At 49.2% G+C, this 27,863-nt stretch overlaps 1 protein-coding gene across 2 annotated transcripts in view; it reads left to right on the forward strand.

Moving 5' to 3' along the window:
• Nucleotides 1-27,863, forward strand: part of Nav1 (neuron navigator 1) — a 260,493-nt gene that overhangs the window by 138,777 nt on the left and 93,853 nt on the right. For both annotated transcript variants that reach the window (XM_023707932.1, XM_023707940.1), the window contains exons 5-6: nt 5,396-5,498; nt 9,443-9,808. In XM_023707932.1, coding sequence (XP_023563700.1) covers nt 5,396-5,498; nt 9,443-9,808 — 469 coding nt within the window. The remainder of the gene's footprint in view (nt 1-5,395; nt 5,499-9,442; nt 9,809-27,863) is intronic.

A 27,863-nucleotide genomic window follows, 5' to 3' on the forward strand; every position in this document is an offset into this window, starting at 1 on the left:
ATTTTAAATTTTTAAATAGTTATTGCCTACTCCTTTCTCCTTTGAGAATTCTAATTATATGAATATAAGTTTCTTGGTTTTGACACAGTGAACTATTATGACTGATCTATAAATTCTTTCTTCATTTTTATTTTGGACAGTTTTTATTGTTCAGTTATGTTTGTAAATAATTCATTTTCAATTTGCAATCTATTAAAAAATTAAAAATAAATAAATAAATAAATAAATAAAAGCAAAAAAAAAAGAATAGAGAGTACAGATATAACTCAGTGAAAGAACCTTCCTGCAGTCAGTCCTCATTGTGACAGGTGTGCATGTGCACCTGTGTGTCAGTTTGATCATTGGTTCTTAGCCCTAAGACTCTTGGCGCAGATAGTATACTCTGTAGTCTTGAATAGAGCCAAAGGTGTTTAGAAATAAATGCCACTCTACCCTGCAGATGCATTAGTGCGTGCTGGGAGGATGCTACTGATTGTGCTGTTGGTGAGTTGGCTTGGGGGAGACTCTTGCCTCTCTTCTGAGCCTGACGGCACGCACATCTTCCCTAGTTGCTCCATTTGCAGGAGAAGGCTGGGAGCAGTAGCCCAAGATAGCATTATATGAGTGTCTCTCCACCCCACAGGCTTTGGTGTCCCCGTAGGACCAACAGCAGCTCTACCTGGCCTCCCTCCAGCTCTGCTTCTCACACACACACACACACACCACTCTCCCTGCCAGACCCTCTTCTGCAGGAGCTGGGAGTGGGCTTCCAGCCTTGCAGAAAGATGGGAGGTGTCTGGCCTGGTGTGCGGTGGAGGAGAGAGGTGTCCTTGGCTCTGCTGTCCACGGCTAGGCAGGACCATGGCATCACACAGAGGTGCCACGTAGGCCAGGAGCACCCTGAGCATGTCCCACACTGGAGGACACCAGGGAGGAGATGCCAACCAGACTATTTCCGCATTTCTTGGCTGTATCTAGTCTCTGTTGTGTGCTCTGGGCGCAGCCACCCCACATCGAGACTGAAGAGTTATGGAAACACACATGGGCATCTTGGCTGAGCAATGAAACAAATCATTGCACTTGTAGGTCGTTGCTACTGTTGTCATAGAGTCGTGTGTGCCTGAGACACCTCCACCCAGCCCTGACCTTACCGTCATGGAGAGATGGGGAGAAGGGGGTTGGGCAGGACGAGGAGTAGGAGTGGGTGAGGGTGAGAGGTGAGGTAAGTTCTTTTTCATTTTTCAGTGTGAGGCCTGGAGGCTTTTCATTAAACTTCCAGCCCTTTTTATTTTTTATTTTCAGGTAGCATCTTGCTAACTCGCTAAGTTGCCCAGCCTGGGCTCAAACTTGTGATTCTCCTGTCTCAGCCTCCCAGAGTGTTGGGATTACAGGCATGGGCCACCCTGCCCAACTAAAGTGTGATTAATTCCTTTACAAATGAAATTTACTCATACTTTTGTGTTTTTTTTTCATTGGTGGGTTTTGGTACTGGGAATCAAACTTACAACCTTGTGCTTGCCAGGCAGGTGCTTGTGCAACTGAGCTATCTCCCCAGCCCCTTTACTCCGACTTTTGAACTAAAAATGTAAAAATGTTGCCTGGGAGGAGTCAGCGGTGTGTCACATTGCCCCTCTTCCCCCGTTCCCCAGCTGGGCAAAGCATTCGCAGCCTCTTGAACCTGAAGCTTGGCTTTGAGTACTTGTAAATCCTCATCCTATGCTGCAAATGCCCCACTTCCAGGATATCAGGCATCCAGGACTATAGAGGACAGCCAGGACCAGAGCAGAGCCAGAGAAGTGGGGTGGCATACTCAAAATTACCACCAGAGGGCACTGCTGGGGCACTGACGGAGCTCTAGGGGCGGCCTCTGCAGGACCCGTCCTAGCCTGGGAGTGGAGTGCAGATCCCCAGCACCTCCCTGCACACACCAGCACAACCAGCAAATTGAGCTCTATCCCAACCTTCTGTGGAGAGGTGCCCTTCCACAGGCGTCTCAGCCGGCCCTGAGTGGCCACCACCTCCCAGGTCCGCAGCCATGCATCTCTCAGTAACTGATGGGACTTCTTCACCTCCAGTTTGGACATGGCTAGAGACTGACCAGCAGTTACTCTATGATGTGGAGTGAGGTAGAGACTAGGTTGCAAGTCTTTTGAGAGAAGAGACTTGGGTGAGAGGGTGCCTTGAATGGTGAAGGGTAAGTAGGACAGCATCTATCTGTTGCCACTAGGACATTAAATTCTAGGTACCCACCACACCCATGTCCCAGGACCTATGAAGGGCAGAGTGACCCTCTTGAACCTGGTCACTGTGTGGCATAAACATTTTTCCTTTAAAAAGAAAAGGAGGGGGCCTGGCCCTAGCTCAGTTCTTTAAGTGGCTGCTTCCACCAAGCTGTCAGCCTCAGGTGGCTCTAGTTCAATCCCCACAACTCTCCAGCCAGCCACACAAGCCCTGAGGGCATTCGGAGCAAAACAAACAAACAAAAAAAAAAAAAGAAAAGAAAAGGATCTTTCAGATGTGTTAGGCAAGTGCTCTACTACTGAACTATATCCTGTTTTGGTACTTGATAGTTTTTAGTTTCTTGAGTTCTAGCCATGCCGTTGAAACTGGACTTAAGGGCTGACAGTATTAGCTCAGAGGCAGGGCTCCTGCCTACCATGTACAAGGGCCCTGGGTTCAACTCCTGGTGTGGCAAAGCAAACAGACTGGACTTGTTATGTAGCCAGGGTGGCCTGGAACTCACAGAGATTCCCCTGCTTCAGCCTCTTGGGTACTGGGATGACAGGTGCTGCTCCCTAGTCCTTTGTAATTTAATTTTGAGATGGTCTCACTAAATGCCCAGGCTGGCCTCCAAATTTCAATCTTGTTGCCTTTGCCCCCGGAGCAGTTGGATTCCAGGTGTGATGTCACACCCACATCCGTCCATTCTTGAACCGTCACTATGCTTGGTGCTGGCGGTGCGAGGACACCCTGCCGTGGATAAAAAGAAATCCCAGTTTCTTCCTGTGCTCAACACTGCCCTGTGCTACACACTAACGTGTGACCTTGGACACGTTACTCTAGCTCTCTGCATCTCGGTTTCCTCATCTATACAAGGAGACAGTAACACAAATCTGCCAGGACTGTAGAATTCAGTAGCTGGTTTACACAAAGATGCAACACACAGAGAAATCTCCCAGCCACTCTTGGTCACCTTCCCCTGGGGGATACACACACACTTTGGAGGCTCAGGATCCCAGTCTTAGCACCATGTTCTTGTCCCCGTATGAGCATTTTAGAAATAAACCATAAAGTGTATGTGGATACATGTTCTGGCCCTGCGTGTGTTCTATGCCTTCCATTAAAGCCATGGAGCAGCTTCTAAGGTGACCCTTTCCAGGATAAATAGGCATTGGCAGCCAAAGAAGAGACGCCAAGGCCATAGAGAGCGCGGGCGCTGGCACAGAGACCTACCATTTGTCCCTATTCTTGTTACCAGCGTGGAGGGCTGGGTACATTGTGCTGGCCATTCAAGGATGGGGGTGGGGAAGCTGGGAAGGACAAAAGGGATGCCCTGGCCTTGTATGAAGCTGGCCCTCCCTCAGAGAAGGTGCCCCAAAGCCCTGGAGAGGGCACTGCCGCCTGCTCCCTGCCATCCCTCTTGCCTCAGCAGCTGCCTGCCAGCCCAACAGAGCTCAATCATTGAAAAAAAAATTCCTGTCAGGGGATTCAGAAATGTTCCCTTCAGCAGCCAAAGCAGCTTGCCCTCCCACTGAGTCTGTGGATGGAGAGATGGAGGACCAAGCTGGCTCACAGAGGGCTGCTGGAGGGATGGAAGGGAAGTGGTCTGGAGAAGAGTCCAGACTCCAGGGTCCACACCGATGTTCCACCAGCATCGCTGGGTCAGCCCTGGCCCTGCTGCAGATTGTCTTCAGGGGCTCACTGGTGAGGGGTTGAGTCTCCTGGCTTCAGGGGCCACAGATCCCAAAGGAAAAGGAAACCAGCCATCTTCCTCAGAGCCCGCCAGCTCAGTGTGACACCTGACACTGAGTACAGTTCAGTGGAAGGGAGGAGAAAGCTCTCTGAGCTCTTTTTTTTTTTTTTTTTTTTTATGTATCAGGTATTTAATTAGGTTCTTAGTAAGAAATTTAGAACACTAATTTATGAGGGTAAATTCCATTTGTCAGAGCAAAAACGGATCACAGGTAGCCCCGGAGCTGAGGAACACCTTTGATTTTTGCCAAAATCTGTGAGTCCACCGCTTTCTGATCCACCTTGCACTGCTCTGAAATCTGGTATCTTTCTCGGTGTCGAAGATCTCGCCCTCCTGGTGTCTGGGCTTCCGCAGCTTCTTCCTTCTTAAAGTAAGCATCAGTGAGGTGTTTGGGGATTTTCACTTTGCTGATGTCAATTTTTGTAGAGGTGGCAATGACAAATTTCTGGTGTGTTCTTCGTAGAGGAACACGATTAAGGCTCAGAGGCCCAGTCACAAGTAGCAAGCCACTGGCCAACTGCTTCAGGAAGACCACTCTCTTGCCTCTGTGACGCCCGGTGAGGATGATCAAGATGGTGCCAGGAGTGATGCTAGCTCGAAGTTTCTGCACATGCTGACTGAAGGATTTCTTGCCGTGGCTCAAGAGCTTTCGGGGCACATCTTCAGTAGGGTAGTACCTAGGCATTTTTCGAAGCTTAACCACCCGGCTACCTCCATTCTTGTCCCCACCGACCGGTTTTGTGATGGTAGCAAGAACTTTCTCCTTCTTTTTCTTCTCAACCTTTGATTTAGCAGCTGTGTACTTTCTCTTGTACAAAGCCTTTCTGGAATACATGGCAGATCGGGAGTATCTACCAATTCCTCTAACTAGGACAGGATTTCGGCTGCAGTGGGGCTGCCCCTTCTTGGACTTTTTTGCCTTCTTCACCTTACCCTTTTTACCAGTGCCACTGGCAGAAGCCTTCTGGGCTTCAGGTTTCTTCTCTTTAGTGTCTGGCTTCTCAGTTTTTTCACCCGCCATCTTGCAAGATGGGAAAGAGAACTATCTCTGAGCTCTTTGAGGATACTCAGACACCCCACAGCCATGTGGATGTTATTTGCACCGCAAAAATGGGTGGGAGAGAATTTTGTTTGCTGTTGTAGAATCTCACCTGTCCAGGCTGCCTGGAAACCAAGATTGAAAGAAACAGCCTGCTCACTGAGACTGAGGCCACGCCTATGCGTTCTCCTGAGTTAGGGTGTCTGGTGTGAGCCTTCGCTGCCCAGAGCCCCCCTCCACTCCAGGTCCCCACCAGCCACCTCACTGTTAGGTGGCTCTGTGTCACCCCAAGAGTCCCCAGTCAGTGCCAGGGGCTTGCGCACACAGAAGCCAGCTTGGGTCAGCTCCCAGAGCCAGCTCCACGTCCTCCCTGCTCATCCATCTCTTCCTTCCCTCCCTGCCAGACCCAGAGTCCCAGAGAAAGAGGACAGTGCAGAATGTTCTGGATCTTCGACAGAACCTGGAGGAGACCATGTCTAGCCTTCGAGGCTCCCAGGTGACTCACAGGTAAGCTGGAGCTACACAGGTGTCCACCTACACAGTCATGCTGAGTGCTCACCTCCCCTTGTACATCTAGGTTTGCCTCCAGAGCTGCTGGGAGAGGGATCCCAGCATCCAGCAGAGCCAGCCGTCTAGTACTACTTGCGTTGGAGTATGGGTTTCACTTGGACAAATCAGTTTGAAATTCATGTGGTAGTAGCAGGAAGTTCCAGCCATTGCCTGTGCCACTCACAGCCCTGCTTAGGCTTCTGTCCCCTCATCCGGCTGAAGGGCTTTGTCTACCAACTGCTCCTCCTCCTGACTGCCCCCCACCCCCCCATCCCCTTGGTCAGTCAGGTGCCCTCTGGCCTCTTCCACCACCACTGAGGGAAGCCTGAGGGCTGGCAGGGCACACAGGATGCCACCCACAGTGTCGTGCCCCTGGCCCAGCCCTCAAAGAGACTTCTGAGCCTCCAGCTGCCTGGGGCACGCGCCCTTCCCTCAGCAGCTGTCCCTGGACAGGGTCCTGGCCTTGGCCTCTCCGTGACTCAGAGTTTCCCCTCTGCTCCTTCCTCCAGGCGGCCCAGATGAGCTCATGCTGTCAGCTCCAAGGGGGCAGTGGGAGGGAGAAAGGCAGCCAGACTGGGAATCATGGGGGGTCGGCAGGGAGGCCATGTGAGGCCCAGGAAGCTGGCCCACTGGGACCCAGAGAATGGTCCTCCTCAGCTCCAGGAATGGAAAATGATAAGCAAAGCTAGAACCCAAGGTTTTTTTTCACTCAGTGCATGGGGTCCCCAGGAATATCCAGACACATTTACTTACATACCCTTGGTGACAGAGAGCTCCCTGCCTTTCACACAGCCCAGTCCCTGCCAGCTTCATTGTCAGAGACTCATCCACAGCCCCTGCCCCCATTCTTCCTCCCTGAGACCACCCACTTCTTCCTTCCTCTGCAGCCCGTCCCCAGCCATAGTCCCATCTGGGATACCCAGCCATTGTCCCCAGACATCTAGAACACTTTACCTGATAAAATAAATCAAAGGCTTACTCTCCAGGCTTACCTGGGCTAGGATCTGCAGGATCTTAAGTACTGAAAGGAAGGCGATTCTCGAGTCTGGGGGAAGGTGGGTACTGGGGCCATGGCACCCAGGCACCCTTGTGTCTGTCTCCTGTCTCTCACCCCCTCTGGGCAGGAACCCCAGGGGGCCCAGGGTCTGGCCCAGCTGGCCTCATCAGTGTAGCCACCCAATGGATGAAATCTCAGATGACTTCCTTTCCCCATCCAGGGAAGTCGCTGGAACATCTCTCGGCGCCAAGTCACCAGCCAGCCTTGTGCCAAAGAAACCAAAAAGTGCTTAGTTGCTGAGAGGGTCACACCCCAGATGACTCAGCCACACAGGCCAGGGAGAGGACCAAGGCAGCTGCTCCGTGAAGCCTGGCAGCTCTGCTTGGGTGGGGAGGGGAGGGCAGGCCCAGAGCTTTTGTGGAAAGCAGCCTGGTTTGGGGGTGGGAGGCTGCGCCCTTTAGCTCCCACATCTCCCTATAGGGAAAGAAGGATCACTGAGGCTGGTCCTCCCTTAGGCACTGGTTTCTGTTACTCCTGTCTCACATTTACATAGCCCAACCACCCAATCCTGACTTGCTGCCCTACTGTTCTAAAGTGTTGTGCATCAGCCAGCCCTCCCCTACACCCTGGGAGGGCAGGGTGCACTTGTATTCTCTGGGCTAACGAAGAAACAACTGAGGCTGGAGAGGGCAGCACCTGATAAGGGCATCCCTGTGCCACATGGCGCTGGACCCCAGGCCTCAGAGCAAATGCGGCTTCTTCACCAAGGGGCTCACAGTCCGGTGGATGCTTGGGGCAAGGCTGCGTTCACCCTGGAACTCACAGGGTAACTCTAGACTCAGTTCCGTTTCTCTGCTACTTCCTCTATTTCTACTGGCTCATTTCCCCAGTTGAGGAGTCTGGGTCAGGGGTATAGCTGTGGCTTGAGAGGAAATGAAACTCTTTCCTCCCCAGAGAAGCAGGCCTGGGGCGGGTGAGAGGCTGCAGGTCAGGGACTGAGGGTGTGAACTGAAACCTTGCCCACCCTAGGTCTGAAGAGGTCAGGAGATGGTTAGGGATCAAAGCAGAGCTGTGAAATGGGGAAAGAGGCACCTTCCATGCAGAGCTGAATAGGGCATGCCAGAAAGAGAACTGAGGACCCCAGATGTCAGTGCGACCCTCACCAGCACCGTAGTGCAGGCTGCCTGCCAAAACCAGCTCCCAGCAGTTCCCACCATCCTCTTACTCCTCCTCACCTGTGGTCAGTCACTTGCACTGAACTGCGCAAGGCCTTGGGATGAGAGGTCCCAGCTCCTTTCTCAGCACATTCACAGTGGGCCTGCTCTTGGGCAGTGCTTCGGGGCACCAGCTCCACACAGGCCCTGTGCAAAGTGCTGACACAGTGGGGAGCAGGCAGAGCCACGCCTCATCCTCGAACTCTGCCTCCAGGGAGCTTCTGTTCTCCCCCAGACCTGAGGTGTCCAGGTCCCCAGGAGTTAGATGCTGAAGCAAGACAGTGTGTGACAAAGAACACAGCCTGAAGGAAGGGCTGCCATTCATCAGGGGAGAGGCCTGGTGCAGGCTGAACCCTGTCATACAGGTTTACAGGACTATCGGCCATGATCCAGTCTGTGGAGGAAAAAACAAAAGCCCATTTTCTCAGGTCTGATAGAGATAGTTTTGGAAGATTCTCTTTTTATCAAAGAACTTTATAAAAACAAGAGTAGAAAAATCAATGTCCCTCTCCACTCCCAACCCCACAAGTGGCTCTATAAGGGATGTGCTTGCTAAACTTGTATTCCATGTACCTCAGGTCCAGCCGCAGGCTGCCTTGCAGTACACAGCCCCCATTTGTGTGCATAGTCTCATCTGCCTTTATCAGGCCAAGGGATGAGGCCCGACCCAAAGCTGACTGGGTTGGCACCTGCTCCACTGGGTGAACTTCCAGGTCTCAACCTGAACCCAAGCCCAAGCTATCCCTCCCATCAGACCCCAGCCATATATCCTCTCTGAAGCCAGCCTGGCCTGTGTGGAAAAAGCTCCCCTTCCAAAGGCCATAGGCCCTCTAGCCTGAGACCCTCTGGCTCTACCCTGAGCATCACTTTCTTGGCTTAGCTTGGGCTGACAGCGCAGGATCCTGCTTCATTTCTTCTCTGTCCATTGAAGGCTACTTCTCTTCCCTGGGGAGGCCCTGCTGTATCCCTAGCCTTGGGCCTCTGGCTGCTCACTGTGACTGGTCTTCCTGGGGCCCTGCTGCACAGCTCAGGGTCCTGAAGGTTTTTTTTTTTTTTTTTTTTTTTTTTTTTGTGGAACCAGGGATTGAACTCAGGACCTTGCACTTGCCAGGGAAGCACTTATTCCACTGAGCCATCTCCCCGGCCCTCTGAAGCTTTTCCTTCATGCTCTGCACCCCACTTTACACTCCACACTTCCCTACATCTGGCATCAAGGAACCAACTGGCCCTCAGCTCACTGACAAAAAGGGAGGATGGACACACCCAGAGCTCAGTGAATAAACAAGGCCTTTGGAGTCGGGTGGAACTGAGGGAGTGAGTGCCTTGTGTGTAGCCGGTGCTGTGCTGGAGCTGTGTGTCTGTGGTCCCCTCAACCCTTAAGGTGGATGAGCGCAGATGAGATGGGAACACAGTCTCAGCAAGATTCGTGACTTTCCTTGGGTGTGTTTACTAATGAATGGCAAAAAAGGGAATCAATCCAAGGTCATATGACACAACACAGCTCCTAAGAGTATACCTTATTGCTTCCCAGCAAAGGAAGGTCATTGTCTCCTGGAAGCCAGGGGTATTGGTCTGTAGCAAGGTGGCACACCGTTAGAGGTTTCCTGGGGAAGCCACTGCTGGTATGTGGAGGGGACAGGTTCCCAGTGGCTGCGCAGAGGACTAATGCTGTGCCTCTGCTCTCTGCCCAGCTCCCTGGAGATGACCTGCTATGACAGTGATGACGCCAACCCTCGCAGCGTGTCCAGCCTCTCCAACCGCTCATCTCCTCTCTCCTGGCGCTATGGCCAGTCCAGCCCACGGCTGCAGGCCGGTGATGCGCCTTCTGTGGGTGGGAGCTGCCGCTCTGAGGGGCCACCTGCCTGGTACATGCATGGGGAACGTACTCACTACTCCCACACCATGCCCATGCGCAGCCCCAGCAAGCTCAGCCACATCTCCCGCCTGGAGCTGGTCGAGTCCCTGGACTCGGATGAGGTGGACCTCAAGTCCGGTTACATGAGTGACAGCGACCTCATGGGCAAGACCATGACGGAAGATGATGACATCACCACTGGGTAAGCACAGGGGGTCCCTTGGACAGCTGTGGCCAGGGACAGCAGGATGGAATGCCTTGGAAGTGGATGAGTGTTATCCTTGCTGTTGACACAAGGTATCTGTTCAGAGCATTTGCGCACAAGTTGTGGCTGCCTCTGAAGGCTGCTGTGATTTCTTCTACACTTGGATGGAGTAGGTGGGGCCTACCCCCCACCACTGAAGATCTGATTGGTCCTGATGGCTGTCATTCCATTCTATGTTCTATCTTCTTCCCTGGACCCATACCCCAAAAGCTGACCTAGAATGCCCTAGAGAACCATTTTATTTATTTTTTTTTAAATTTATTTAGTGTGTGTGTGTGTGTGTGTGTGTGTGTGTGTGTGTGTGTGGCCAGCTCAGCCCACCAGGGGACAGGGCTGGCTGACATGTGGTGCTGGGGGATTGAACCGCGGTCACTGTGCTTTGCTAAGCTTGTTCTAAGTAGGCGCTTTAGACCACTGAGCCATCTCACCAGCCCCTAGAGAACCATTTTAGTTCTAGTCCTTCTACAAATTCTGTATAGACTGCAGACAACCTAATCTGCTTCTCCATTTGTGAAAGAGGCTGTGATAATATGCCTTCTGTCTATCTGCTGAGAAAGAAACATGAACATGTTAGAGAAATAACTTAAACAGAAAGTAGTGGTGGTTTCGCTGCTTCCTCTGTCAGTCTTCAGCCCCTGTCCCCTTCCTTATTGTGTGGCCCTGATCACTGCTCCTTGGGTTTTTGCCTCCCAACCCTTCTGTCCATAGTGCCACTTCTGAATCCCCACTGAGCCCTTCCTTTCTACCTTTTGCCTTCTTTTTCTTTCCCTGCCTGGAGTGATATAGGGTTTGACCTGTGGGTGGACCTTGGACAGAGGTGCCAGATTGAGATGTGAGAGGAAAGATAGGAAGAATGAGGAAGAACGAGGTGCAGGAGGTTTCCCTGGTCCTGGTCAACTGTTCTAAGCCCTGAGACCAGAGAGCGACGGTGGTTCTGGAAGATTCTTTGGGGCGTTTCTCAGCTGACTGCCACTTGGGTTGCCCCAGGAGAGAAGCAGAAATAGTCCCTCCCCTGCTTCTCAGGACTGCTTCTCCCACATAGAAATCTCAGCCTCCAAAGGCATGGAAAGCAGTCTGTGGAAGAGACTTTCAGCCAAGCTCAGACTGCACTGTTGCCTGCCACAGCCCCACCCAAGGGATAAACTTGGCGGGATCTGGTCAGGGCCTGTCCAGCAGATGAGGCTGCTCCAGAGCAAAACAGCTGACGCATGAATGGGGTTGTTTACTGCCTGTTAAATCCCTGGGGCTGGCCCACCTCATGCTCAGATCTGCCCTCCAGCCAGGAGCTGGGACCAGAGAGAAGTCATCTGCCCCGAACATAGACCCTGAGTGGCTTCCGTGATCAGACTCAGTGCTGGACAGAAAGGAAAGTCAGGGTGTCACAAAAGCTGGTCCACACAGCCTCTGCCTAGGACAGCCTCTGAGGAAGTGCCAAGTCCCTGTCCTCTGAGGGTCCCATGTGGGGAGGGCAAAGGGCAGCACAGCGTCTGTGGGGCCAAAGGGTGGGGAGGTTCCCCCATGTATTGGAAGGACAGTCCCCCAGGTGGCTTCCAGCCTGATAGAGATGGGAGCCCTATAAGAGCCTTTCCCCACAACCCCTATGATATCCTGGCAGAAAACCAAGCAAGTGTAAAAAGCATAGGACCCAACTGTGGAGAGGAGGTGGCAGGGCTTCTGGGACTTAACTGGCTGTGTGAGCTTGGGCAAGTTAGTTAACCCTCTCCAGGCTTTAATTTCTCTATCTACCAGATGCAGGCAATAGTAGAAACAGTATGAGGACTGTAGTGAGAACTAAAATGGTTACTATATGTCAAGGGCTTGGAGTTACTCCTGGCTTGTCACAGTTGTTCACCCCATATCAGCTATTACTGTGGCTGTTGGTGGAGTCCCATCTGCTGAGAGACAGCCCTGCCCTCAGACAGCGCGTAGCTTGATCAGAGCACCTCGCTCAGAATCAGCAGCAAGGAAGGTCTAGCAGCAGCTGACCCATCCTGGGGACATAGATAATGGGTGTTGGGTGCGTGGAGTGTCATGGGGAGACCTGGAGAAAAAAGATGCCTTTGTCTACCTCCTAGTACCCTTTCTTTATCCTCATTCTTCTACACAGTGTGTGTGCTCCTGAGTCTGGGGGAAAAAAATCAGTTCCCAAGATGGATGTGAAAAAAGAATGCGGCTTCCCTGCACACCTCGCTGGAAGCTCAGGGAGGCCAGAAGTGTGTGTGTGTGGGGGGTAATGTAGAATGAATGGTTGGCATTGCTGGACGTCATGGTACATGCTGGTTATCCCAGCACCTGGGAGGCTGAGACAGAGGATCACTGTTAGTCCAAAGCCAGCCTGAACCATGTAGAGTGAGTATGAGACCTTGTTTCAAAATAACAACTGCCAGGTGTGGGGGTGCATGCCTGTAATCTCAGCACTCAGGAGGTGGAGGCAGGAGGATTGCTGCAAGTTTGAGGCCAGCTGGGGGCTGCATAGTGAGTTCAGGGCCAGCCTGAATTAGGAAGGGGAGACACTGTCTCAGAACAACAGCAAGAAAACCAAACAATAACAAATTGTTGACATAACAACAACCACAAAGTGGGCCATACTGTAAACTGCAGTGTGAGTTTACAAAATAATTTCACATGTGCTTTTGAGGGCCAGTCTTCACTTAGCAGAAACAGCCCTACTTTTAAGGTTTTTCTGTTGTTGGATTCCCTGCCAGGACTGTAAACACAGCCATCCTTAAACGAGCTCATGCAATTGGAGCTGAGAGGAATCGATTTAGAATGCCCACTACCTTTAACATAAATAGTCAGCGCTCAGTTATGGGTCTCCATGGTTACATGCTGTGTTTTCTTGGATTTTGTCATAGGGCACCCTCCATTGCAGCAAATCTTAAAGTGGCCATGTAAGCCAAGGCTGTCCTCGCTTGGCCTTTTCTTGGTCCTCTCATCTCTCAAAACCACTATGGTGGAGCCAGGAAGATAGTTCAGCAAATTAAAGAGCCTACTTAGGCAAGGTTAGGCAAGCACAGGGACTGCAGTTCGATCCCTAGCACCACATGCTATGCCACTCTTGCCCTCAGGGCATGCTGAGCCAGCCAGAATCTGGTCGTGGTCGTGCATGCCTGTAATCCCAGCTCTGGAGAGGCTGAAAGCAGGGAGATCACTATGAGTCTGAGTTGCGTAGTGAGACCCTGCAACAATCAAATACATTTAAAGAACAAAAACAACCCACTGTGGTTTTCTTTAAAATTTTGTCAATGGGGCCAGTGAGATAGCTCAGAGGCATAAGTACCTACCTGGCAAACACAAGTACCTGAGTTTGATCCCTGGCCCCACATGCCATGCAGTCTCCGCCCCAGATGTGGGCACCCACCATGCAACCCTGGAACCAGGCATGGTGGCACAGGCCTGTAAACTCAGATCTGGGGAGGTTGAGCCAGGAGGATCTCTGCAGTTAGAGAGCAGCCTGAGGCTACAAAAGTGAGCACAAGATCAGCCCAAACTGCAGAGTGAGGCCCTGACTCAAAAAAAAAAAAAAAAAAAAAATTGTCATTAAGAAAATACCCAGGGCTGGGGAGATAGCCCAGTAGAATAAGCGCTTGCCTGGCAAACGCAGGGTCCTAAATTCAATCCCCGGTACTGCAAAAAAAAAAAAAAAAAAGAAAAGAAAAAGAAAGTAGCCTATTCCTAAGGAAATTATTTTTTCCTGGTCATAAAATGGGTTGGACTGTTCCCCCAAAGGGCAGCCTTCAGAGCGGGGCTGCACTCACAGGAGACACTCCCAACCACCCACAGCCAGGGCCACGCCCACATTTCTTCCACTGGCACTCCCAGGTCTAGGCCAATCCAGAGGTTGTCTTGGGTCTGAGTAAGCTGTGAAGGATGGCAGTGCCTGGTCTTCTTGGCCCTGTTTTATCTTTGGGGGCGTTGTCCTCTGGGGCAGGATCCACATGATGTCCAGCGTCAGGCCAGCTCTTCTGTCCCACTCCCCCACCCTCTCCCCCTCTCTCTCTCCATCAAATCCCTGGCCTCTTCCTGGTTTGCTCCTCAGCAACCAGAATTTGAAGCAAATTCTTCAAGGTGATCAGCCAGTTATGATGCAGAAAGAAACTCTAATGGTACCACCCAGTCATGCACTTTGAAAAATTAATATTTTTAACTGAAATTAATTTCTAAAGATCATGATAACATACAGCATTCAGTATTATAGGCTAAGTGTGTTCAGTGTGCAGTTCAGTGATGTTACATTGCGTCATGCTGTGTGCGACCACAGCCCCACCCCGCTGCAGAACTTTTCCATTTTCCCCACACTGAAACTCCATGTTCACTGACAAGATCCCCTTCCCTCTCCCTGCAGCCCCTGGCCAGCACTGTCCTATTTTTTGCCTCGAAGAGTGTGACTGCTCTGGGTAACTCTTAAAAATGCAGTGGTACTATATTACCTTGTAGCTGGCTTATTTCAGTTAGCATAATGTCACCCAGGTTCGTCTGTTTCATAGCAGGAGACAGGACTCCATCCCCTTAAGGTTGAATACTAGTCCACTGTAGGTCTGTGCCACATTTGTGTATCCGCCTGCCTGCTGATAAGTTCTACCTACCTTTGAGCTACTGTGAATAATGTTGCTGTGAACAAGTACCCTTGCTTTTGGTTCTTTTGGATGGATAACTGGGAATGGGATTGCTGGATCACATGGGAATTCCCTGTATGAGTTTTGAGGAACCAGTATACTGTTTTCTCTAGAGACCGTGCCAGTTTGCATCCACATGAGTTCAAGTGCTATACATCCTCACTGTTTATTAATGTAGGGAGTTTTTTGGGAGGTGTGTTTGGAGTTTGTTAAATTTTGGTTTTGTTTATTTTATGGAGACCTACTCTCCCCCCAGCTCCTAGTATCAGGGATTAAGCCCAGGGTTTTCTACCACTGAACTGCATCCCCACAGGCTGGATTTGAACCTACAATTCTCCTGCCCAGGCTCCCAAGTGACAAGGACTATTGGCATGTGCCATCACAGTTTTTAAACTGTAGTCATCCTAATTGCATTAACTTTCCCTTAATGTAACAAAATGACTGAGGTAATGAGGTGAAAAAGAGGAAGGGTTTGATTAGGACCACAGTTTTGGGAATTGCAGTCCCCGGCTAGTTGGCCACGCTGCTTTGCGGCCTGTGGTGAGGAGCACATCCAGCAGGAGCACCTGCTGAAACTGTTCACCTGCTAGCAGGGAAGTAAAGAAGAAACGGGAAAAGGGACCAAGAGACCATCCCCTCGGGCCATGCAAGCACCACAGGCTGAGGACAAAGGCAGTACACAGGCCTTTGGGAAACAAAGAAGTATTTCTTTGTGTCTTTTTCAGGGTATATCTTTAAATTCATGTGTGATAATTGTAAGTATTTATGGGATATGTTGTGACATTTCAAAACACGTATACAACCTAGTAATCAGATCAGGTAATTAGTGTCTCTGTCACCTAAGACATCCATCACTTTGGGGAATGTTGGTAATGTTCAGCCTCTTCTGCTGGCTATTTTGAAACATAGGTAAGACCAGGTGTGGAGCCAGGTATAGTAGGACATGCTTGTAATCCCAGCACTCAGGAAGCTGAGACAGGAGGACAGGATCACCGCGAGTTTGAGGCCAGCCTCAGCTACATGATCAGTTCAAGAACAGCATGAACTACAGAGTGAGATCCTCTCTTGGAAGAAAAAGAAAAAGAAAAAAAGGGGGGGAAAGACCAGGCATGATGGCACACACCTGTGATCTAGCATTCTGGGAGACTGAGGCAGGAGAATCACAAATTTGAACCAAGCCTGAACAGCTTAGTGACTTAGAAAGACTCTTTCAAAATAAAAAATAAATTAGGAGGCTGAGTCAGGAACATTGCTGTGAGTTCAAGGATAGCCTGGACTACAGGGACAGTTCAGTGCTAGCTTGACCACATAGTGAAAACTTGTCTCGAAAAGACAAAAAACAAGTAAGTAAAAAAATAAAAATAAAAAAGGCTGGGAATGTAGCACAGTTTGAAGGTTTGGGTTAAACCCACAGTACCGCAAAAAAAGAGAGGAAAGAGAAAAAGCAAAAAAGAATGAAGGAAAGAATATGCAGTTGATTATTGTCAACACAAGACATTAGAAATTATTCCCCCTTTCCCACCTGCTACCCTGTCATCCTTAACCATCCTTTCTCCATGCTTTGATCCCCCTGCCCTGTCTTTTCTTTTCTTTTTTTTTTTTTTTTTGCCCTGTCTTTTCTTAGGCCATAGTACCATTCTGCTACCATCCCTGTCTATGACACCAGCCCTCTAGCTTCTACATGAGTGACAATGTGTGACAGTCACCTTTCTGTGCCTCATTTCTTTCACTTAATGTGATGGCCTTCATTTTCGTCTATGTGGCTACAAATGACACAGTTTCATTCTTCTATCCCCAGACAGTCTCCCGATGTGTATGTATTGGAAGATTATCTTCCACATTTTCCCTGCCCACTCACCCATCAGTGGATACGTAGGTTGATTCTATAGCTTGGCTCCCAATAATTGTGCTGCAGTAACATAGGAATGTAGGCAACTCTTCAACACACAACGTTCATTTCTGTTGGGTGTGTATTAGTGAGTTGCTGAATCATATAGTAATTCTATTTCTAGTTTTGTGAAGAGCTTTCACACTCTTTTCCATAAGACTGTGTTAATTTCCATTCCCATCAACACTGCGTGAGAGTTCCCCTTTGTCCACATCCTTGCTATTGTTTGTTGCTTTTCATCCTTTTGATGATAGGCATTCCAACAGGGGTCAGATGATATCTCATTGTGATTTTAATTTGCATTTCCCTGATAGCTAGTGATGCTAAGCACCTTCCTGTCCTGAATGACCATTTGTATATCATTTTTGAAGGAATGTCTATTCAAGTCCTTTGTCCATTTTTAGTTGGCTCATTTAGTTTTTGAGTTGCAGAAGTTCTTTATATTTCCTGGATAGTAATCCTGTATAAGATGTGTGATTTGCATGGGCCGGGGGAGATGGCTCAGTAGGATAAGTGCTTGCCTGGCAAGTGCAAGGGTCTGAGTTCAATCCCCGGTTCCACCAAAAAAAAAAAAAAAAGTGTGATTTGCAAATATTTTCTTTAATTCTATAACATGCCTTTTATTCTGCTATATTATCCTTTGAATCTCTTGCTCTATCCCCCAACCCCACCCCTTGTGGGGATTCAGGGTCTCACTATATTGCTCAGGCTGACCTCAAACCCTCAGGCTCAGGTGATTCTTCTGCTTCAGCCTCTAAGGATACAGATATGTACCACTGTATCGAGCCAAAATCTTCTGTTATGATGAAGTCCAGTTTATCTTTGTTTTTTTCTTTTGTTGTCTGTGCTTTGGGTGTCAGGGCCAGGAAATCATTGTCAGATCCAGTGTCATACTTCTTTTCTCTTATTTTTTTCCTAAGAGTTTTATAACTGATTGGAATTTTTAAAAATAGAAATGGCAAACCTCATCACAGACTCGCCCATACAGAACCTGCACCACCCTATGAGACCACAGTTTTCTAAAATTTCTCAATAATTTCAAACTAACCCATATTTCCGTCTAGTATAAAGGTAACCCTGACAACCAGTCTTTCAGCCTTGGCCCACATAGGAACAGTTATAGGGAGTTTATTCCATTTCATGTAGAATTAAGTTATTAAAGCTTAAAAATATTAAAATAAATATTTTAAATATCACTGAAATCCTCTTCACTGTAAGTTCTGCCTATTAATTCAATTCTGTCATCTGGCAAAAATAGAATAAGTATATCTCTTCATCCAAATATGTCCACACGTTCTTAGTAATTACTCAGTTATTCTCAAGATCCACTCCCTCACCTTGCCCCCAAAGTCCCCCGCTCTTTTCAGTACTTTCTAAAGTGGCTCGTTCTCCAGACTTGTCATTGTCCTGGTCACCTTCCTCTGGAAGCTCTCAAGTTGTCAACAATCCTCTTCTAAGTTGGCACCTAGGCTGGTCACCCACTTGACACTAGACGGAGTTAGGCCAAGCTCATATTCAAATCATGACACTACAGACAAGTTTATGTTGACTGCTCACTGTTCCAGATGACAGCTTGGGATGTTTTTACCACTTGACAGGAAAAATGGAATTTGCTTTTCTAAAAATAGAAAGGTCTGGAATTTTATCTAAGTAAGAAGATAAGTCTCAGTGTCTGTCTTCCCCTTCCCTGGCATCCACGGTTGGGGGTGAGGGAGTCAAGGCCAGGCACCCATGCAGAGGTGGACACTAGGATGGGACTGTGTTTTCGAAGGGGCAGGAGCTGCGAGACCTTACCTGGACACAGGTCTGCCTCTCAGCCTCTCCATCCTGTCAGGGGTGGTCTGGGCAGACCATGTTGGAGCTCTGCCACAGCAGTGGTTGGGAACTTGCTTGGCCAAGCCAGTAACAGTCCTGCCAAGTCCCACAGCCCAGGGGGGACCATTCACATTGTACAGAGGTGTGCCTTCTGCAGCCCCAGCAGGGCTGCTGTCCAGTGATCCATGCCAAGGGCCGTGGAGCCCTAGACAGCATCTGAGCCCCCATCTTGACAGAGCACTGTGTGTGTCACAGGCACAGCAGGATCTCTCTCTCTCTCTCTCTCTCTCTCTCTCTCTCTCTCTCTCTCTCTCGGCAATACTGGAAATCAAACTCAGGACCTTGCACTTGGCAGGCAGACAGTGCCACTGAGCTACATCCCTGGTCCACAGTGGGATTTCTCGGAGACTGTCTGCCACTCCTGGGCTCTCCTCAGGTGGTTGCCTGGCCTGTGTGTGTGGCTGGATGCTCAGGGCTTCCCGCTTCCTCCTTGTCCCCCTCCTCCCCTGAGCCTGTCCTCTTGAACTGTGCTTGGGGGCTCAGGAACAGATGGGATTCGTTTCCTCTTTGGCTCTGAAGTGTCCTGACATTGAAAAATGTCAAATAAAATAAACCGTAGGCCCCTGCCTTCTCACAGACTGGCTCTTGGCTTCCAGAGGCAGTGAGCTCAAGACTTAAAGAGACACTTCCAGCCCCATGCTGCAGTCTGTGCCTCTGCAGCCCCCTCCAGAGAAGGAGCCCCTTCCCTGCTCTCAAGCTTGGTCCATGGTCCACTCCCAGCTTCCAAGATGCCCAGCCAGCACTTGCAGCAGCCGGAACCCTGTTGCATGAGCACTGGCTATGCGTGGTTTGTGCCAAGACCCAAGGTTTAGAATGGCCCAGGAAGAGTTGCTCCACGTATTTCTTGCTCTGTCTTTGCTCTCTGTATTTCCTGGCAGTTCTCTAACTCCCCCTTCCCTTGGTGGGCAGCTGGCGCAGGTGTCACTTGCTCATACAACACAAGGACAGAGCAGACAGTGGAAGAGAATAGTCCTGGGAGGACCCAGACACAGTGCTCAAGTTTGGGAGGGACACTTGGTTTCTGCCCCTACAAGTCCAGGGAGGCAGGCTGCTTCCTGGATCCGCAATAAACGGAGGGATATGTAGTTGAAGTAGGTCATGGTTGTTGCCTTTTGAGGGGAAGCTTCCTACACTTACAGCGCAGAACAGACACAAGGCCTTGGCTGGCTCTTCCCTGCAGAAGGGGACTTGGGCCAATTTTGAGATAAGAGCTTGTTCCTACGTATGCCTTTCACTTGCTCAGTCACCTGACTTGAATCCTAGTGTGTTTGCTTAGGTATTAAAGGGTAATTATTTTGCCTTATGAGGGTCAAGTAGAAAAGAATATGTAGTAGTTCTTTGAACAGTATAAAGGGTTGTTTGTTGCAATATATCATTCTGACCTCAGGTTAATATTTGATCCCTTAGCTGTTGACTTGTGCTTAGGTGTTCCTTAGCATATCAAGATCAGGTTGCTTAAATTTGGCTGATGAATACACTACATTTGAGCTTTGACTTCTGTGTGAAAGAAGGATCTTGTCTTGCTTTTTAATTTGTCGTGTGTGTGTGTGTGTGTGTGTGTGTGTGTGTGTGTGTAACCGGGGATTGAACTCAGGTCCTTGCGCTTGGCTTATTCTACTGAGCCATCTCCCTGGCCCCTTTAATTTGTCTTGATTTTTTTAGACCTGTGGTGTGTAGAATTAAGCAGACTTTTGAGAACAGGCGTACTGCAGGCTGCAGAGGAGTAACCTGTTCAGAGCAGAGGCTCAGCCTGACAGCCTGGGTTGGCTCCTGGCTCTGCCCCTCCCCAGTTATCTGAGTTTGCAAAAGTTTTGCACCCCGCTTTGTTTCAACGTCCTCCATGAGAAATGTGAAGAATAGTGGTATCTGTTCCATCATATTAAATTAGTTACTGCATCTACTTCAGACTTCCTAGGTGGTCCACAAATGCTAGCTATCATTAATGAGCTTTTTGATGATAGATACGAGCAGGATACCAGACCTAAGCTGTCACATGCACATTCTGAATGATAATACAGTACAGTGGTACCTTGGTTCACAGAATTAATTTGTCCCACAAATGTGAGAAAAATGGCCATATTCATGTTCATGTGGGAAAGATGGCCATGGTCCTGTTTGGTACCCGGTGGAGGGTTTGGGAACAAAAAGAAAATTTTGTCAAACATTTCTGTTTGAGAGCCAGATTGCTCACAAACAAAAGCACTTGTGAACTGAGGTGCCACTGTACTTGAAAAAAATGTGTTCACATTCATGCGTAAAAATGATGTTTCTGATCTTCCATGGAAGAATGACAGACTAACTCATTTGCCAAGCAAGCTGGATCTGTCCTGACCCATTGCAACCTGTTCATGCAGTGTTCTCATGCGACAAATGGTGCCCATCTGTGGTTTGGGGTCTGGGCTGTGAGTACAGCAGGTGGTTGTGCAAATAGCTGAGCTGATTTGCACAACCACAGGATAGCCAAGTGGCTGTGCCCTCCTTCCCTTCTCTTCCTGACCTAGCTAGCCAGGCTGTCTGACTCTCGCTCCAACATATGTGTCCTCATTGATTTTGGGGTGCCACAACACAAACTAGGTAATTTCTGAAGAACATAGATTTGTTGCTTATGGTTCTAAAGCTGGAGAGTCCAAGCTTGAGGAACCAGATCTGGTGAAGACCCCTCGGCAGCATGGTTTCACTGTGGAAAGTGGAAGGCTAAGCACATCCAAGGGAGAGAAGGGGCCACTGTGTGCTTTTATCAAGCCCATCCCCCTCCCATTCAGGAGGACATGATCCGCTACCCCTTAAGTGTTCTACACCTCTATGCTGCTGCTTTGAGGATTAAGTTTCCATGGGGGGGGGACTTAAAGCACAGCTGCTGAGAAGTCACCCCCAATAAGCAGACCTTGAGATTAGGATTTCAGCCAAGTGGTTTTTTGGGGGAGAGTTCTCAGCAGGCACCAAGGAGGGTGAAGAAATACACGAGGGAAGAGAAGGAAAGTGTGTGTATGCAGGTTATTGCTTTGGATACCTGGAGCTTAAGGATTTCTAAAAGGTGACATGGATGGAGGTCCTACCCGAAGGGCAGACAACTTTGGTCCTCTTTCTATTCCTATTTATTATTGGCTGGAGGCCATTTCTCAAGGAACTGAGTCAGCATTTTTAGCCTCTCAGGCTGGGTCATAGGTGTATACCATAGTGCTTGGTTGTGTGTATGGGATCAGTGACTATGGCTGGGACACAGGTGAGACAGAAACATCATCACCTATAAAGAAGAAGCCTAGCATTGTCGTGCATGCCTACAATTTCAGAATTCTGAGAGGCTGAGGCAGGAGGATCTCAAGTTCAAGCTCAGTCTTGACAACTGATGTTTATCAACTTAGCAAGACTGTTTAAAAAAAATAAATAAAAGCCAGGCATGGTAGTACATGCCTGTAATCCCAGCAGTTGGGAGGTTGAGGCAGGGCGATCACTGTGATTTCGAGATCAGCCTGGGATACAGAGTGAGTTCAAGGCCAGCCTGAGTTGAATAGTGAAACCTTCTCTCAAAAGACAAAGAATAAATTAAGTAAATAAATAAGGGCTGAAACTGTAGCTCAACATGAAGGTTCTGGGTTCAATTCCCAGTGCCTCAAAAAAGAACAAGAGGAAGAAGAGAAGGAGAAGGAAGAAAGGGAGGAGGAAGAGATGGTGGGAAGCAAGCAAGGAAGGAAGGAAATAGTGTAGAATCAGATTCCATGCTATGGGAAGGAAGGGGTGGTTTCAGAGAGCCCTAGCTCTTAAAACACCCCTTAATTCTTAAAATAGTATGCAGTACTCCTCAGTCTTTCTGGGGTTAATATGTACTGCAGTGTCTATTCAAACCCAGCAAGGTGGGGGAAGGTTGGAGTAAGGGTATTCCAGAGCGGCTGCTGCTGAACGCTAGTTGCTATAGCAACTGATGCCAACTGAGGAGTGGCCCCTCCTCTGGATGTCCTAGTAACCTACAATTGAGCTGCCGGAGTTTTCACTGAGTGTGATGACATACAATTTGGTTGACAGTCAGGATGGATAAAGGTTGAGGAAGCTTTGAGATGGGTTGGCTTTTCTCCAACAGCCCTGCCCACCTGTCTACCTGTCCATTTGTCTCTCCTCTTTAGCCATCAGCCTCCTCCATCATCTACAGCCTCATGCTCTGTGATAAGCCAGCTTTGCTTGTATGGTGCCTAGAAATTCCATGCAAGCTGATAGCCCCAAAAGAGCACAAGTTTGGATGTTTTACAGGCTGGTTCAGATCCCAGTTCTGAGGCTTCGGAAATGCTGTTCATCTATGCTAAGGGAGTAGCAGTATGAGGAGAGGACTGTGGCTAGGGTGCAGCAGACTGTCATGTCGATAGTACACTTGGTTGCAGTAGGTACTCAGTAAATTTAACTCCCTTCTCATGTTGGTGTTGAGAAAATCACATAGAAAGACTGCCAGTAAAATGGGATTTTCCCACCTTGCCAGTGATACCCCATCGCCCACTCAGCTTTGCCAAGTCCCCTCCTTTGGGGAGCCTTCGCTAATCTTCCCCACTGTAATGTGATTGCTATCTGACTCTGGGTTGTCCTGGAACTTGCGTGCATAATCTGTCTTGTGGTAACTTGCGCTTTCATGATCCTGTAACAATTGCATAGCACATACGGTTTACAGAAGACTAACATGGCATTATCTTATTTCATCTTAACAACAGGGTGAATTGTTTTTCCCTAACTTACAAGCCAGGAAATTGGAACTCAGCTTAACTGTCCTGGCAAAATTACAATGACTTGAAAATGGCAGTACTGGAGAAGAACCCCGGCCTTGTGACTCCCCTGTTCTGTCCCGCTCAGAGGGCTGCTGCTCTACTCTGTGCACCTGTGACAAGCCTGGGAGCAGGTCAGGGGCCGAGGTCACGCTTCTCACTGGGGAAGGGCTTCCCAAGGACAGAAACCATGTTATCTCTGTTTCCCCTCAAACTCAGGAGTTGCAGTTCTCAGGCCATGTTGTTAACTGACCAATGAGTCATTGTTCAAGACCCCTTCCTGGAATGCCCTGAAGTGAACTCTCCATCTTCCTCGCTTTGGGAGCCACACAGTGGCCACAGCCAGGAGCTCTGGGCCAACTGCAGAAGGAGCAGCCTAGGGCTCTGTGAATACAAGTCCTTATTTGACTCCAGCTCAAAGGCTTAGCTGTCCCAGGGTGCTCATGAGGGGCCAGGGGCTATCAGATGTCTCTGGCCAGGCAGCAAAAGACCATTCACTGTGGCTGAAGAAAGGCGAGCAAGCCAGGCTGGGGACTTAGCCGTGGAGCTCTGCCAGGGGTGCCCCAAAGAGTTGCAGATGGAATCATTCTTGCCTGTCTGTCAGGGTGGCCATGGAAGAGGCACAGGCAGATGTCTGAAAGCCTGGATTTGAAAGGCAGGCAGGAAGCAAAGAGTCAGGCATGGAGACCCATCGCATATAACTGCATAAAAGACAGATCACCACTCACCGAACATGCTGGCCAGGATCACCCAGAGAGAAGGCAGGAGAGGCTGACATGGGACATGTGTCATAGATAACTGCCAGTGTGTTTGTGATGTGCACACGGAGAGGGGATAAGAGACACACAGACACTGCGTGAGAGCCACCCAAACATGGCTGGGAGAGGTGGCTGGATACAAAGAGGCTGAATGTGCCCAGATCGGTTAAGGACACAGGCCTACCATGTGCAAGGGAGTGCAACAACACCACAGACACAGAGAGTGTCTGAGGGCTGGTAGGACTTCCAGAGCAGTGAGTGGCCCTGGGATCAGCCTGGAGGCCCAAGCTGGAGCAGGCAAATGGATGATCACCTGATCCTTGGCCAGCTCAAACTCAAAGGGGCCTGTCTTGTGCTCTGTCTTCTTCTGGTGGGGCATTTCCGGCTCAGAAGTTAGGGCGGATCTCTGACCTGGTCCATACCCTCTTTTTTTGACTGTTCCACTCTTCCAGTCTCTTTCCCACCCCTCTTCTCATTGGTCACCTTTCTCAATCTCTCAGCCTTCCTTTGCCTCCATGTCTGGCTTCTATCTTAGTCCCTGTGGGTTTGATGACAAGATGCAGTTCAGGAATGACACTATCTAAACATGCATGGTCATGTGGTTAAACAGGTGGTGGGACTTCTAGTAACAGGGGTTCCCAGGACTGGTGACATTCTACTGAGTGCTATTAGAGGACAAGGGATAGTGCTTATCTGGCTGTCACTGCCCCTTTCCAGTCCTTCAGAAGCCGGCTTCTCTGGGCACACCCTGGAATGAACTTTGCTCAGCTGTTCCCTGTTCTCTGGACTTTGCCAGGGTAGGCTGCCACCTCCCAAAGGACCCCAAGGAAGCCAAGGAGGCAGCAACTTTACAATCCTGTCCCCTGGCCCTGTGCTTAGTTTTCAGTTCTTGGGGAAATGAAGGATAGAAGGATATGGAACACTCTGGGGCCTGCTTGACCTGGGTTTAATGATCATTTTCCCACTTCCTACCTCCATGGCCTTGAGTGTCACTCAGCATTCTGTACTTTAGCCTCACCACTTGAAAGGACATATGACTATAATGGCCCCTTCATGATATTTGTTCGTGTGTTCAGTAAGTCCTTACAGAGCACTGCATGCCAAACACTGCAGATGCAGCAGGACAAAAACCCAGGCCTCAGTCTTAAGCTCTGCAGAAAAAAAATAACCGCAAATGGTCCAATGCATATGTGAGAGTGTAGCACATAGGGGTGCACACCTGTAATCCCAGCACTCAGGAAGCTGCAGCAGAGGAACAGTCTAGGCTGTATAGGCTTCAAGGCTAGCCTGGATTACGTAGTGAGATCCTGCCTCAAAAAGGAAAGAAAAAACAAGTTTAAATTGTGCTATGTGTAAGAGGAAAAATCAAGCCACATAAAGCACAGAGTGCCATGGGATAAGGCTATGTCAGAGGGGGTGCTAGAGGGAGGCTCCTTTGGTAAGCAGTTCAGGTAAGCGGATGGAGCTGCCTAGCAACCAGAAAAGCATGTACAAAGGGCTCTAGACAAGAAGGGACATGTGTTCAAGTACCACAAGGAGGTCAGTGTGGCCGGAGCAGAGTAAACAGGAGAGAGTGGTCAGAAAGGAGGTGGGGAACTGGGCAGCCACTGGAGGGTTTCAGGTAGAAGGCTAGTGTGACTCACCATGTTGCCAAAGGGCCTTTTGGCTCCTGGGAATAGAGTAGGCCACAGGTGCAGCCAGGAATCATGGGAAGGAGGTGACAGCAGATACAGGGGGTCATCATGTGCAGACAGGTGGTAGAGAGGTTGGGGGGATGAAAGGAGACGGTGCTGTCTCGACACTGGGGGTAGTGTGTGGTTAGGTTGTTCTGAAGCAATGGCTTCTAAATCTCCAGGTTGTACACACATGTGTACACACACACACACACACACACATACAATCTACTCAGGGACCCCATCTGAGGGCCCAACAGGCCCTTTGCATCATTCTAGCCCAAGCTCTCAGAAGCACAGAGACCCTGATTATTGGGGTGATGGATGGAGGACATAAGCTTGGCCCACCAAGACAGTAGCTCATCATGGCTCCCAAGGGCTCCCCTCTGCTGCTGTTTCTAGCTGCAGGGGTGGTGGGAAAGGCAGGTCTCCTCAAAGGTCACATAAATATTTGCTGAGCAGCAACACAGCTGGGAGCAGGGCCCCTTCCTCCAGCTGGCTCATTTGCCACCCCAGAGAAATATCAGCTGGGGTTAGGACCAGGATTTGGAACCACTCCCCTGTGCCTCTGCTGACTCCCAGTCCCCTCAGTTCAGGCTCTGCCACCAACCCACCTTCTTTCAGTGTGATCCTGGGCTGGCACCAGGAAGGGGGTGACATAATATGGTACAGCTGTGGCAGAAAGAACATTGGCCCAGAATCTGGAAACCTAGGTCACTTGGAGGGATCTTCAGCAGTCACTTGCCCTTTTCTGGACCTCAGCTCCTCCTTGTGAAAACCAGGGGGTCAAACCCGGTGACCAAGAAAGTCCTCTTCAGCTCTGATGTTCCGGATCTCTGGCCACAGGAACTGAGTCTGATCCAGAAGGCCAAGCAGCTCCTCCAGGAAGGACTAGGGGGTTGGTGAGCAGAGACAGCAGCCTGGCTGGCTCAGGAAAGGAAAGGAAGGAGGCGCAGTAGGCCCATGTACAAGGAGCTCCGTTAGTCACTACTCACAGGTCAAGAACTGTAACGTTAAGTGAAATACGGCAGACACAGAAGGTAAAATGTCATGTAGTTTCTCATATGAGAAACCCAAAATATAAATAATTTAAAGAGCAAAATAGGGGCCGGGGAGATGGCTCAGTAAAATAAACACTTGCCTGGCAAGTGCAAGGGCCTGAGTTCAATCCCCAGTCCCGGGGGGGAAAAAAAAAAAAAAAAGCAAAATAAAGGGTAGAAAAAAATTTTTTTTAATTTAAAAAAAATTTTAAAGAATAAAGGGCAGATAGATGATAGAAAACAGGAGGAGCTGGGGAAATGGGACTGTGGAAAAAGGGAGAGAAGGTAGGTGGTACAAAGGAGATCAAGAATGATCCAAATACTACACTACATATGCTAATTCCCCCAAATGAATGTAATTATTACGTATCATAAACATATGCCAATGAAATAATTTTATTTTTTAAAAAACCCACTGGGAAGTGGGTGCAGTGTATACCTCAATAGTTCTAATTGCTTGGGAGGCTGAGACAAAAGTACTATTTGAGCCTAGGAGTTGAAGGACAAACTGGGCAATATATGAGACCTCAATTCGCTCTCAAACCCACTAGGGTCTCGGTCAGCAGGGCTTCCACGCTGGTGGCCAGGCTACCCTGAGGTCACTCTTAGAACTTTCTGGCCTGAATGATCTAAAGCAAATATTAACAATAGCTGATTTACCTTAGATCACTTGGTTGTTTAAAAACACAATCACAGAAATGAAAGTGTTTTTGAAAATTTCTGCCACACAGAATGATTTTTTCTAGACATTTCTATCAAGAATGTAACAAAGGATTCCCTCAGGATTCAATGGGAATATTGGAGGATCTAGGATAATTTTTTGAATACTGGAATTAGGGCTGTGGCCAGGCTATTCCCCAGCTCTTATGATAGGAAACAGTCCACTGCCCTACTCCCAAATTCTTTCTCTCCTTTCCCTGTCCATTCATTCTGGGTTAATTCTTTCTTATCACTTTCTTATCTCTGCTAAGATGCCACCAGCCCACCCTGGCCAGGGTGTGGAGGAGTCTCTGCATCTTACCCACAAATTCAGAAGAAGGTTCTCTGGCTAACCAGTAGTTACGGAGACAGACTTGTATCTAAAAAGTTACATAGTACCACAGTTAACGGGAAAGAGAAGAAATGAGGGCCTGCAAGGAACAGAGGGGTGGCTGCCTCCCCTGGCACCTTCATCTTCTCATGGGTTTCATTTCTGAGGCTCACCAGGAAATCAGGTGTGTGGTCAGGGCTCAGACAGGTGACACTGCAACCTCGAAACTCAGGCAACTTGGCACTGGAATTCAGAGCAATCAAACTGCATGGCAAGTTTTTTGTTGTTGTTGTTTTTTTCTTGTCCCACTCTAACCAACATCAATCTTTGAGCTATTGTTAGGGAAAAAACAGCCTCTCCCACAGATGCC

Source organism: Octodon degus, unplaced genomic scaffold (assembly GCF_000260255.1).
Source record: "Octodon degus isolate 3935 unplaced genomic scaffold, OctDeg1.0 scaffold00009, whole genome shotgun sequence".
NCBI classification, from domain to species: Eukaryota; Metazoa; Chordata; class Mammalia; order Rodentia; family Octodontidae; genus Octodon; species Octodon degus.